At 42.5% G+C, this 12,367-nt stretch overlaps 1 protein-coding gene and 1 non-coding gene across 3 annotated transcripts in view; both read left to right on the top strand.

The window, feature by feature from the left end:
* Positions 1–10,074, top strand: part of LOC143296051 (uncharacterized) — a 61,049-nt gene extending 50,975 nt beyond the window's left edge. The window contains exon 4 of one of the 2 annotated variants that reach the window (XM_076607795.1): positions 9,505–10,074. In XM_076607795.1, coding sequence (XP_076463910.1) covers positions 9,505–9,939 — 435 coding nt within the window. In that variant the 3' untranslated portion in view covers positions 9,940–10,074. The remainder of the gene's footprint in view (positions 1–9,504) is intronic. The other variant, XM_076607797.1, reaches the window with a different exon arrangement.
* LOC143296759 (5S ribosomal RNA) lies at positions 1,759–1,877 on the top strand. Its single transcript, XR_013057181.1, has one exon. It is a non-coding gene; the product is annotated as a 5S ribosomal RNA (ribosomal RNA).
* Positions 10,075–12,367: the final 2,293 nt, after the last annotated feature.

Here is a 12,367-nt window from a genome sequence, read left to right as displayed (position 1 = left end):
TCATACCATCATCCCACAACACATAGACACCATTCGCGACGTGTTCTGTCACACAAACACAATAGCAGGATTTCTTGGCTGGGGGCGAGGAGGGGGGGGGGGGGGGGGGGGGGGGGGGGGGGGGGGGGGGGGGGGGGGGGGGGCGTGTAAGGCGGTGAAAAGAGCGATGTTGTGGCATGATGACTAAATCAACCAGCCATTACAGAGAATCGAACTCATACATTAGCGGGCGTCATTAGAATTAGATCATTAGAGATTAAACTTTGGTGGATATTTCCTCATCTCCCACAGGTCAAAATATATGCAGATCTGCTAGTGTCTAAACCCTCTTCGCTTGTATACACATGCAGAAGATCAATGCGCGAGAGAGATCCGGTAAAGCATGTCAATTCTTGAACAGTAATGAAAACACAAACATGTACAGCAGCACGCCCACCGCCGAAAACAGAGTATGTATGGCTGCCTACATGGTGGGAGAGAAGTGAAAGGGGACAGGGACTTCACTTGCTGTACGAGTTTTCAGCATAAGATTTTTCCCAGACACGCACACACGCGCGCACACACGGACACTCACACGCGCGCACACACACACACACACACACACAAACAAACAAAAAAAACAACCGCGCTCACACACACACACACACACACACACACACACACACACACAACCTTCTTAACAAACTCACTGACCAATCTGTCTCCACTCCCCGTTCCCGAGGCAGTTCCCACCCACCCTGTGCATTCCTGGCAATCCGCCGCGCGGACACCTCACTTTTTATGGCACCGAGCATGTGCCCAAGACAGCGTGGAAACCCACCAGTACAGTGTTCCCAAAGCCAGTGAAACGCCACTGTGCGATACAGCGTAAACCACGACTGAAACTTTACACTGGGGTGTCATCTAATGACAATGACAAATGTTTTATTGAGGGTAAAATGGATAAGCTGGAAGCTTCTTTACACCATGCCCTCACACACGCACACACACACATACATACATTGTAATAAATGAAATAAGTATGTGAATAATAAATGACATAGAAAAAAAACAAATAGATAATAATAGTCACATAAATGGATGAATCAAAGACTACAATTACGGAAATATGAAAATCATACAATACATTGCCACATGAAAGTCTTCAAACACACACACGCGTGTGCACACACAGGCATCATACACATAATCTCGAACACACAAGTACTCAGAGATACACACGCATACTTACACTCGCCGATTTTCCTTGCTTACACACTGTTGGAGAACAATTAATCAAAGTACGTTGGCTTACTAGGATCTCATCATATGCTTTGATTTTGCTGGTACTAATTACATTTGTTGCATAAGATATTTTTGATACGCTTTTTTGAAAGATGCTATAGTAGATCTATTTCTAAGATACTCGGGGATTTCATTCCACAGTTTACCACCAGAATAAGTAAGAGAGGACATGAAAAGGTTAGTTCTGGGACGAGCGAGAGGAAGAAGAAACTGTACAAAACACAGTGTGACTTTTATTTACCTGTGCGTAAGCTGAATTGGAAGTATAAGCAGCATTGATTTGGAAGCTGTGTACCTTTTTGATGGAGAGAGAGGTACCACTCTTTACTATCCCCGTTCAAAATACAGACGCGATTGACCAGGTTTCGGCCGCACCTTCAAGGTCAAGGTTCATTGCAGAAAAGACAACACAGGGTTCATGGAAAATTGAAATGAAAAGAACAAAAGGGGGAATCAAGACATGGGGACAGTTAAGGCAACGGCCATACCACGTTGAAAACACCGGTTTTCGTCCGATCACTGAAGTTAAGCAACGTCGGGCCCGGTTAGTACTTGGATGGGTGACCGCCTGGGAACACCGGGTGCTGTTGGCAATCCTTCTCAAGGCCTGACTAAGCGCGTTGGGTTACGCTGCTGGTCAGGCATCTGCTTGGCAGATGTGGTGTAGCGTGTATGGATTTTTCCGAACGCAGTGACGCCTCCTTGAGCCACTGAAACTGAAACTGAGACAGGTAAGCGTTTTGATTACGGAACATGTAATTACGTGTGATTGTGCACAGTTATAAGTTATTTGAACAAGAAGCTGTTTTAACTCTCTCCATACGAACGGCGAAAGAGACGACGTTAACAGCGTTTCACCCCAATTACCATCATCAAAATATTGCAAGCGGAAGGCTCTTATACTGAAGACGTGAATGTTGACAAAGAATACCACAATTCTGACGACGGAAGCTAAAGGTTGGGTCATTGAGACACCCACTGGACATCCGAGGAGAAGAGAGGACTGGCCGTACTGAGTGAGTTAAAACGACACAAACTGAACTAACATAAACTGAGACCATTTGTATGGGAACTTACTTGCCGAACAGAGTAAATAAGTAATCTTTCAATGTTAAAAAAGAAAAAGTTAGCCTGCTCCAACAAAATTATCATATTCTTTATCATAAAGAGACTGGAGGACTTAAAATGTTCAGGCATACAGGAGTTTTGGTTGTACACACTTGTCAGTTTGTAAAGAAGAGAAGGGAGGTGAAGGTATGATATCCTCTACTTTTGCAAGCTCTATATTTATTTAACAGTGTAGAATGTATAGGTATTTTCGTTTTTCAAGCGATCCCTCTATCACAAGCACACACATTTAAGATTGGGGACATGTTAGACTGTGTCAGATTTAAATGGTTTTAGTTTCAAAAAGAAACTATATTTTCATGTTTGGGACATAGGGTGATTAAACCCATGCCATATTACTCCTGAAATGGCATTTGTTATCGACTGGGCGTTAAACGATAATAGGAGTGATGTAATGATAATAATAATGTGACACACGTACACAGATGATACTTTGAATATAATGACTGAGCGAAAGGAAATATACTGGAATGTGTGAATGGTAATAAGTAAACCACGAGCAGTCGCTAACAATTCAGTATTCTTTTTTTTTCAACAAATAATTTATTTACATTTCTTTTTACACATACATATGCAAAACAGGAGAGAGAGAAAAACGGATCTTGGAGACACGAGACAAGATCCATCTAAACTATGTATTGAATATGCTTACTTGCTTCGAACTGAAAAGCGACTTTAAAAAAAAAATCAAACGAGAAAGATGCAACCCTTTGGACTTGTTCAAGATGTAAGAAGAGTATGTGTAATACAGCCGATCGCACAAGTCCGCATCAAAGCTGAAAGCAGGGAATAACAAAGCAAACAAACAAAGAACCAACAAACCCAACAAACTAATAAATGAATAAAGAAAAGGACGACAACAAACAGACAACGTCAAAAAAAAAAAGAAAAAAAGTCATACAAATAATCCTCACATCCCAGAAAAATGGTAAAGAATATGATATTGGCACAGTTACAACTGCCTTTTACCAGCTGAAGTGAAAAATAAAATCCTTATGTAGGTCAGTTCTTCAGTTTATTAACCGAGGATTATTTATATAAATGATTTTTTTTTTTAATCCAAATAAACCCATCTCATTATGAAATGTACACATTTTTGTTATGTTCCTGCCTGTCTTCACCCCGATCTATCACTTTACTAACGGAGAGAGAGAGGGAAAGTGTACGAAAGAAAGAAAAAGAAACAAAGAAAGAAAGAAACCTCGTTTCCTTCTCTCTCTCTCTCTCTCTCTCTCTCTCTCTCTCTCTCTCTCTCTCTCTCTTTTCTCCTTCGCCAGATGACTTGATTATTTGGAGGGACGCAAAGTCAAACTGAACTGACAATACAAACGTTTTTCGACACACCGTAACACTGTCCAGCATACGACTAAGTTAACGTGGGTATAAATTACTGTAGAGGACGTTACGGATTTTTTTTTTTTTGTTTTGGGGGGGGGGGGGGGGGGGGGAGAGGAGAGATGTCCAGATCCGGGTCTCAATTTGTTTTACCCCCTCCCCCCCCCTTCTCCCCCTTCCCCCACGCCCCCAATCCCTGAGTCTGAAGTGCCGCTGTCTGTACACATCACAGCCCAAAATTGATATCATCGCCAGCGTTTATATCGCGGGCTATCGTGAATCAGAGAGCACCGGCTTTACCAACTCCGCCCAATTAAAGCGAATATTCATCACGGAAGATATAGCTGATGCGGAAACGACGACGTTTCAAGCGAGTAGTGTGTTTATGAAAGCAGAAACGTGCACCTCCCCCCCCTCCCTTTAAAAGAGCGATTATCGGTGTGGCTGCTGTACCCGGCCTGCCTCATTCATCTATCTGCTGGCTCCGATCGGACAGTCCCTCTTGGCATCAAAAGCCGGGCCCGTAAATCACTTGGCACTTCTAACAAAACGCTCTGCGAGTTTCAAGAGGCCTTCTGGAGGTCCACTCTTTCCGCTGTTGTTTACCGCGGCCGTCAGCGTGTAAACACGGGAGCCCCCCCATGATTCATGGCTATCATTTTCTCCCATGATGCACTGCCTGTTATCGTTTGTTCTGCCACATCCTGCCCCTGGGAAATAAGGCGGTGATGATGACGAGGGCGTTTTGATGGTCTGGCGAGATTATATTTGGCACAGCCTTCTTTAAATGCCTTTGTTGTTGTTATTGTTTTCGAGGACGTTCATTAAAAATGAATAAATGAACAGATAACTAAACGGATGAATAAATAAATAAAGTGCTAGATTGCGGTGAAGCGCGTGCGGAATTAAAACGGGTTTTTTTTTCTTTTTTTTTTTTAATTTTTTTTATTTAAGCTTCGTGTGTGTTCTTCGAAAGTAGGTATATTTCCGAGTCAGATGAGAGAGAGAACGAGAGATTCGCTTTCCTTCCAGGCTGTCAGACAGGTACAAAATGCAAGAATACTTTAATTATTTCTAAAATATAAATCATTAAAACGTTAGCTGATTAAAAAAAAAAAAAAAAGCGGTGTATTAATATACTGAATACAATGTGGAATTAAAATCAATTTATGTTTGAACGAACTTAATCACGATAGCTCTTACTCTCAAACTTATGCTTTTAAAAATTCTGATAATTTATAAGACAAAAAATGGTTCTGACGATTGTATGTGCACGCTGGTTGTGACCACACATGCCAATTTCAGATCAAACTGTTCACAACTGAACAAAAAAAAGAAAGAAACGACACAGTAGATATGTTTGTTGATGCAGATGCAGTGTTTCCGATGCCGGTTTTTTGGGGTTTTTTTTTGCCGGGGGGGTGTTGTTTGTTTGTGTGTTTTTTTGGGGGGTTTTCAGCACAAGGAATCGGGCCAGTGCGCGTTCACACATGGGCCATGCACATTATTTTACCAACAGCACAGAATGATGCAGTGGAGAAACTCTGTTCGTATACTTAAAAAAAAAAAAAAAAAAAAAAAGAGGGGGAAAAAGACACTGGCTAAATCTTTTTGTTTGGAATTTCATAGGTGATAGATAAATTGCCTGTGCTGCACAGTTCGGAGTCCCGAGTATATTTATTTATGATCAAGGTCCAGATAGCTTTGAGATGAATTGCTGTAAATACGATTAAACAAGATGTTAAGTTTCAACGATGAGATGTTTCATAGCAGACTAAACTCTCTCTCTCTCTCTCTCTCTCTCTGTCTCTCTGCCCTCTCTCTCTCTCTCTCCCTCTCTCCCCCCCCCTCTCTATCTCTCTTTCTCGCTCCTCTCTCTTTCCCTTCCTCCCTTTTCAGTTGTGTTCCCAGTACCATCAATTCTAACGATTTTAAGTTCCCCAGTTGCATACAAACTATTACGACTGGTTGTCAAGATATCTCTCGTGTTTGGTATCTGAGCTGTATACTTTCTACCAATTATTATCCTTTCCGAGAACGAAAAAAAAAAGAAGTGGGAATGGGGGAAAAAGGATAAGAAAAAAAAAAGGATAAGAAAAAAATCCACGATGTCTTGAGGTCTAAACACGTAACGGTTTACAGCGTTTAACTGGCAGCGTTTAAAAGCATCAAAGGTGCGTTCCAATCACTGCCGAAAAGTATCATTGCGAAAATAAACTGTTTCCTTTCCGAGCTTCAGCGCTGACTGGCAAGCCCTCCCAGCGCCACTGATCGCCTTTATCCCCTAATCTGGGAAATAAGTCTTCCTCGGGATCCGTGAACGCCAGACCAAAATAATTCTATCAGTTCCCCAACCACTAGACGTCCAAATAATTCTTTTTTTCTCCCAAGGGCTGACTAATCAGTGCCTTTCCAGTTAGCTGCCTGCTGAAATTCGCGTGATAACGCTTTTACACTCGCTCACACATGCGCACGTGCGCACTCGCACAGGCAACGCTTGCATGGCATAGGTTTGTGATCACGGGACGAAGTGTTTTGCGCAGAATCTGAGTGCATGGTCTTTCAATTGCGCGATCAAACACGCACACGCACACACGCCGGCACAGATTCGCCTCTGTGTGTATGGAGTGGGGGCAGTTGTGGGGGGGGGGGGGGGGTCGCGTGTGCGCGCGCGCACACACACACACACACACACACACACACACACACACACACACACACCTTTTCGATCAGTAAAGCTTTCTTTTCCTTTATCTTTCTTTTCTTATTAACCAGGACAGGTCGAGACGCACGTGCACAATTGTTTTAATGACGCGGGCCATGATCGCTGTGTGCGTTTTCATCGCGTCAGAAAGGAAGGCCGCAGACACTTGACGTGAAACGCCATGCCAAATTGGACGTGGACCTGGGAAGGAAAAAAACCAAAAAGACAAAAAGAAAACAGGAAGAAGAAGAAGGACGATACAGAGAAAGAGAGTGAGGGGCGGGGCGAGGGGGTGACGGGGAGTGGGGGGGAGAAAGAGGGGAAGAAATAAGCGCAATAAGGAGGAGCGTGGGGGAGGGTGTTCTCTGGCTTTCACGACACCAATAGGTCTGGGTGACGGGATCCAGACTCCAGAACCAGCAGTGATGCTCAGGCGCTTCCGCGGCTGACGATTAGCAGATCAGAGGGTATGGTGGTAAGAGGGCAGCGTGTGAGAAAGATGAGAATTGCTGCAGGGTGGGGTGGGTAGTAGAGAGGTGGGGGGGAGGGTGGGAGAGGGACGGTGAGGAGACGGATGGAGGGGAGAGAGAGAGAGAGAGAGAGAAGGAACAGGATAAAAGGGTAGAAAGACAAGAAAGAGAGACTGGACGTGTGGGGGTGGGGTAGGCAAGGGAGATAGATTGAAAACAAAAGGAAGCGGGGGACGGAGACAGTGAGAGAGAGAGAGAGGAAGAAGAAGAAGGAGGAGGAGGAACAGGATGACAGGGTGAAAAGGAAAAGGGGGAGAGAGACGTGGGAGTGGGGTGTAGTGGTAGGTAGGGGAAATAAACAGAGGGGAGCGCGAGATGAGGGGAGAGAGAGAGGAGGGGTGAGGGGAAAGACACAATGATAATGCATCCTCTGAAATCACGGCCACGTAGATAATTTCGATGGCAGCTATTGATTACGGATAGCACGGATAAAAATGATAGTAGTAATGGTAAAATGAAAGGCAGATGTCGGATCTGAAAATAGGAAAAAATACGAAAGTATTTTTATACTCTAAAATTGTACACCAATACCCATATTCCGTTTTGATCGTCATCGTCTTCACTAATATCATCATCACTGTCATCATCAAGGAGCAAATAGTAGACTACTAAGCGGACAAAACTGCGAGCAAAGTGTATACGTATAACTATCCATGCAGGCGCGCGAGAAACGTGTTTTGTTTATAGATTTATATATAACTGAATATTTACAAATAGCAGGATGAATATTATTACTACTCGTTCTCGTTGCGGTGACCATTGTCATCAAACTAGAGTAAGCGTATTACGTGTTTTGGGGTTGTTGGGTTTTTGTTTTTGTTTTTTGTTTTTGTTTTTTTTTTACTTTAAAAAAATCTTTAAAATAATTCCTGTTTGCGAAAGAAAGAAATATCTCACTCGCGTGCGTGTGCGCAAGAGAAAAATAGAAAGGGGATGGGGAGGTAAAGCAAGCGATACATTTATAAATCCACACAGTCTAAAAGAACTGCCACAATGGCTGAACCTTCTCCCTAATCACCTGGGGAATGTCTTATCTCTTCTTCCCCTTCTTTTCTCTCTCTATTTCTCTCTCTCTCTCTCTCCTTCTCCTCCCTCCCTCCCTCTCTCTCCTCCTGTGCGCGGCTACCATCCACTATCTGCTTTGTCTCCAGTTTCCTCAGCAGCACACCAGATTGCCTGTTTTAATGAGTCATAGTCATTGTCAGGAGAGTGCCCACCTGCGTAGCATTACAGAGCTAGGGAGGTTCAGGTGTGTGGTGGGTGTGCGTTAGTTTTTCTTTTTGTTTTGTTTGTGTGTGTGTGTGTGTGTGTGTGTGTTTTCCTGGTTGGTTGGTTGGTTGAATTCTCTTTCTTCACTGCGAGGCCCCCAGAGGCATCACACAAAACACATCCCGTGGTGAGATGTTCATTCCGGGATGCCTGATGTCTATGGTCCGCACTATGGAATAGCAGGGAACTCCGTCCCTCGCATTCGGCCAACTTGTTATCTAATTTGCTCCTCTAACCCCCCCCCCCTCCCCCCAACCCCACTGGATCCCCTCCACCCCCCACCCCCCTTCCCCTTCTCCCTCTCCTCCACAATCCATCTTCCTTTGTCTTGGATGATGGTGTAAGTCGATCGGAAGGATCGTTGCCAAATCCTTTATTATCATATCTCAGTCCCATGGACCATATCATTTCATACGCGCACACACATGTGCACAAACACACACGCGCACGAAAACACACACACACACACACACACACACACACACACACACACACACACACACACACACACACACACACACACACACACACACACACACGTACGCACGCACAGTTAATGGAAGATATATATCACATGGTTACATTTTACTCTACTCCGCACCACAGTGGTGAAGAATTCTTTAGAATGTTTGTTTCCTTGTTTAGATTTTTTTTCTTTTACTTTCAATTTTAAAACCAAATTACATGATTACATTAATAACATATTAAACAAAGAAAGAAAATACCTGTCATTTTTATATATAAAAAAAAGTATTTTTTATTTTGGACGTGTTCGTACATAAACTAGACGAAGACATAATTATGTAAAGCCACTCATACATGCGATGACACTCACACACACACACACACACACACACACACACACACACACACACACACACATACACACACACACACACACACACACACACACACAACACACACACGCACGCGTGCGTGTAGCACGTCTGCATCTGAGGAAGCGATGATAAGCAACAACAACGATGCCAACAAGAACAGAGAAAAGAGTGGATGTTTTACAGTGAACTTTTCACAAAGAAAAGAAAATAAACTTGTACAATATGGGGGAAAAAACAAAGTAAATAATAATAATAATAATAACAACAATAATAATAATAATATAAAATAAAATAAAAAGAGAAAAAACCACGTTTTATACGGGATTAATTTCAAATCTTTTCCTTCGTTTGATCTTCCACACCTCTGCTACTTTGTTGTTATCGCTGTCTTCACGGAAAACGACACTGTGTGCAGGTCAAGGTGTGGTTCCAGAACAGGAGGATGAAGTGGAGGCACGCGCAGCAGCGCGCCAAGGCTCAGGGTCAAGGTCAGACCGGCGACCCTGACCTCGGGGAGGACAAGGACACAGCGACAGGGGACTCGGAGCACGCCCAGGACAAGAAGAAGGAAGAGAGGCCGGCAGCCGTCGCCGACGCCGCTACGGGGGAAAAAGAACCACCACCACCCCTACCCCTACCGCGCCTCGCCCCTTCCAACTCCGTGACCATGGAGACCTGCACGTCACCTCATCCGGAGGTCGGCCCGTCTGTGGAGGACTGTGACATGGCAGCCGTGGACCTGAGCACGGGGGACGTTCTACAAGGGGCCGAGGTCCGGCTACAGTACGACCCGCAGGACTCTGTTTCGGACCCCTGCAGCGACAGCGACAGTGAGTCGATTGACGTGTGAACTGTAACGACGCTGTAGTTCTGGGCTCACGGACTTTACAGATAACAGTTTGTGTAAGTCCGTGGTTCTGGCTGCGTTCGGTTCAGTGCAGATTTACTCTATCTTTCTCCCCCCCCTTTTTTTCCCCCTTTTTTTTATTAACAAAATTGAGACACCCTTTTTCTTTTCTCTCTCTTTTTTTTTCCTTATCAAAAACAAACAAATAAACCGTTTGAAACTATGCTACGCGCTTCCGTCACACATGGATGAAGACTGTGAGAGGAGGACTTGTCTGGCGACTTTGGAATCTCTGTGACAATTATTGCGGGATGCAAGACTCTTGAAATGAGTGGTTTGATGTCTTCGAGAAAGGATGTAGCCCTGACGGACGTATTTAAACATGTTGCGAAACTCTGACATCTCTTCGTAAAGTGTTAGTTCGAAAGAATTTTTCTTTTCTTTTCATACTGTGGAAATTATGTCATCATACTGATATTTTTCCCAGACTGAAATGGGAACTTCACTGAGAAGGATGTTTGTCTCAAAAAAGATGCAACTGCCACGGTTACACTGTTAAGTGTTAGAGTGACAATGGTGTATATATATATTCTGTGGCCTTACAGGTGCGTGCGTTACGTCATTTGTGTGTTGTAGAAAGCGAGCATGTGACCTCGAAATGAACTCAGTGCCTTTGATGTGTGTGTGTGTGTGTGTGTGTGCACCTGTACGTACTCGTGTGTGTCTATGTGGTATAGTAATCATGATACCGTGTGCATTGTTGTGTGTTTCGTTGATATATTTTATGCTACTGTTGTTTTTATTATTGTTGTGTTGCTGGACTTGTTGCTTTGGTAATATAATTTTTTGTTAATATTGAATGTGGAGAGGGGGGAAAAAGATGATAATCAGTGCGTTATTAACAGCTTACCTGACGCTTGCATTTCTAACGCATATAATCGGACACACACACACACACACACACACACACACACACACACACACACACACACACAGGCGCGAATATTGATAATGTGTATATTATGCGTTGTTGTTGTGTTTTCTCCCTTTAGATTCTATTATCTTAATTAAAACTTTACGCTTTCAGTTTACATTAAATTCCGTATATTTGTTTCTGTAGTTGTGTGGTTCTTTGTCTTCATTTTGTGTGTGAGTGTGTGTGTGTGTGACTTAATACAATTTTAAATCTTTTGGTTGAAATGTTTGCCAGTCTGTTTCTCTATGTCACGTTCACTGATTTAATTTATATTTATTTTATGTGATATTTTCTTTTTATCAATGTTCAGAGTAGGCCTATTCGAACAGTGTTATCATGATTATCCAACAATATGCTATACTTAACTGCTTTTTTTGTTTGTTTGTTCTTTGATCATTTTCGCCTTGATCTGTTATTAGTGAACATTTTTGTGTTTGTACAACAACGATCCAAATTTTAAGCGTGTATTGTGCGTGTATATATATATATAATGTCTACTTCTTTTCTTTTTAAATCGACAGTTTCTCAGTATTATGAAAAAATCGCCTCACTGTGCAATAAAATGCAATGTTTTCAGAAGGTGTCCATTGTTGTGATTATCTCCAACTCTGTCTTTAGTGCGCGCGCGCGCGCACACACACACACACACACACACACACACACACACACACCACACACACACACACACACACACACACACACACACACTTAAATATATTTGTGTCGCCGGTCCTTTCTCCTCGCATTATGAACAACCCTCATGCATGCATGTCTCGAGCAAAAAAACCCAAAAAACAAGAAAATGAAAAGAAGAAGGAAAAAAACACTGTTCAATTTGTCGAACGTTGTTTAGATCATACAATTTTCCTCTTCTAAGTAAACCACATTTAAGGGTATTTTGAATATAAGATACGTACTGGGCATCCAATCAAGAATATCACACGAGCGTCAAATGAACGGTTTTGTTGTTTTTCGAAACTTTTCAGTATTTCTTTCTTTTTTCTTTTTCGAACTTCTTTTTCTTCTTTTCTGTACTGCTTGAACTGAACCACCAAGAATCACATTATTTTTTGTCGTCAACAAGTGACCGAATGATTAGAAAATGCGACTTGATTTTTTTTTTCTTCTTCTTCTTCTTCATATATATATATAAGATTCGACGAATTCATGGTTTGAAACACAAAATTTTCTGCTCTGTAGAGATTTTGTTCTATTTTATTTCTTTTTTTTTTTCTTTTCTTTTTTTCATGAAATATTTTTGTTTCGTCCTATTTTTCCCCCCTAAAAGAACGCTAGTAGTTTTTGGTGTGACGGGATTTTTTTTTTTTCGATTAAAAAAAAACAAACAAAAGGAGAGAGAGAGAGGAAGGGGGTAGTTTATTTTTCCTTTTTCCGTTGTAACAAAAATGCAAGACGAAACGCAAACATTCGGTGGTATTAAATCCTTTACTTATG

This window comes from Babylonia areolata, chromosome 21 (genome assembly GCF_041734735.1).
Source record: "Babylonia areolata isolate BAREFJ2019XMU chromosome 21, ASM4173473v1, whole genome shotgun sequence".
In the NCBI taxonomy this organism is placed as follows: Eukaryota; Metazoa; Mollusca; class Gastropoda; order Neogastropoda; family Buccinidae; genus Babylonia; species Babylonia areolata.
This window is presented reverse-complemented; position numbering and strand designations above follow the sequence as displayed.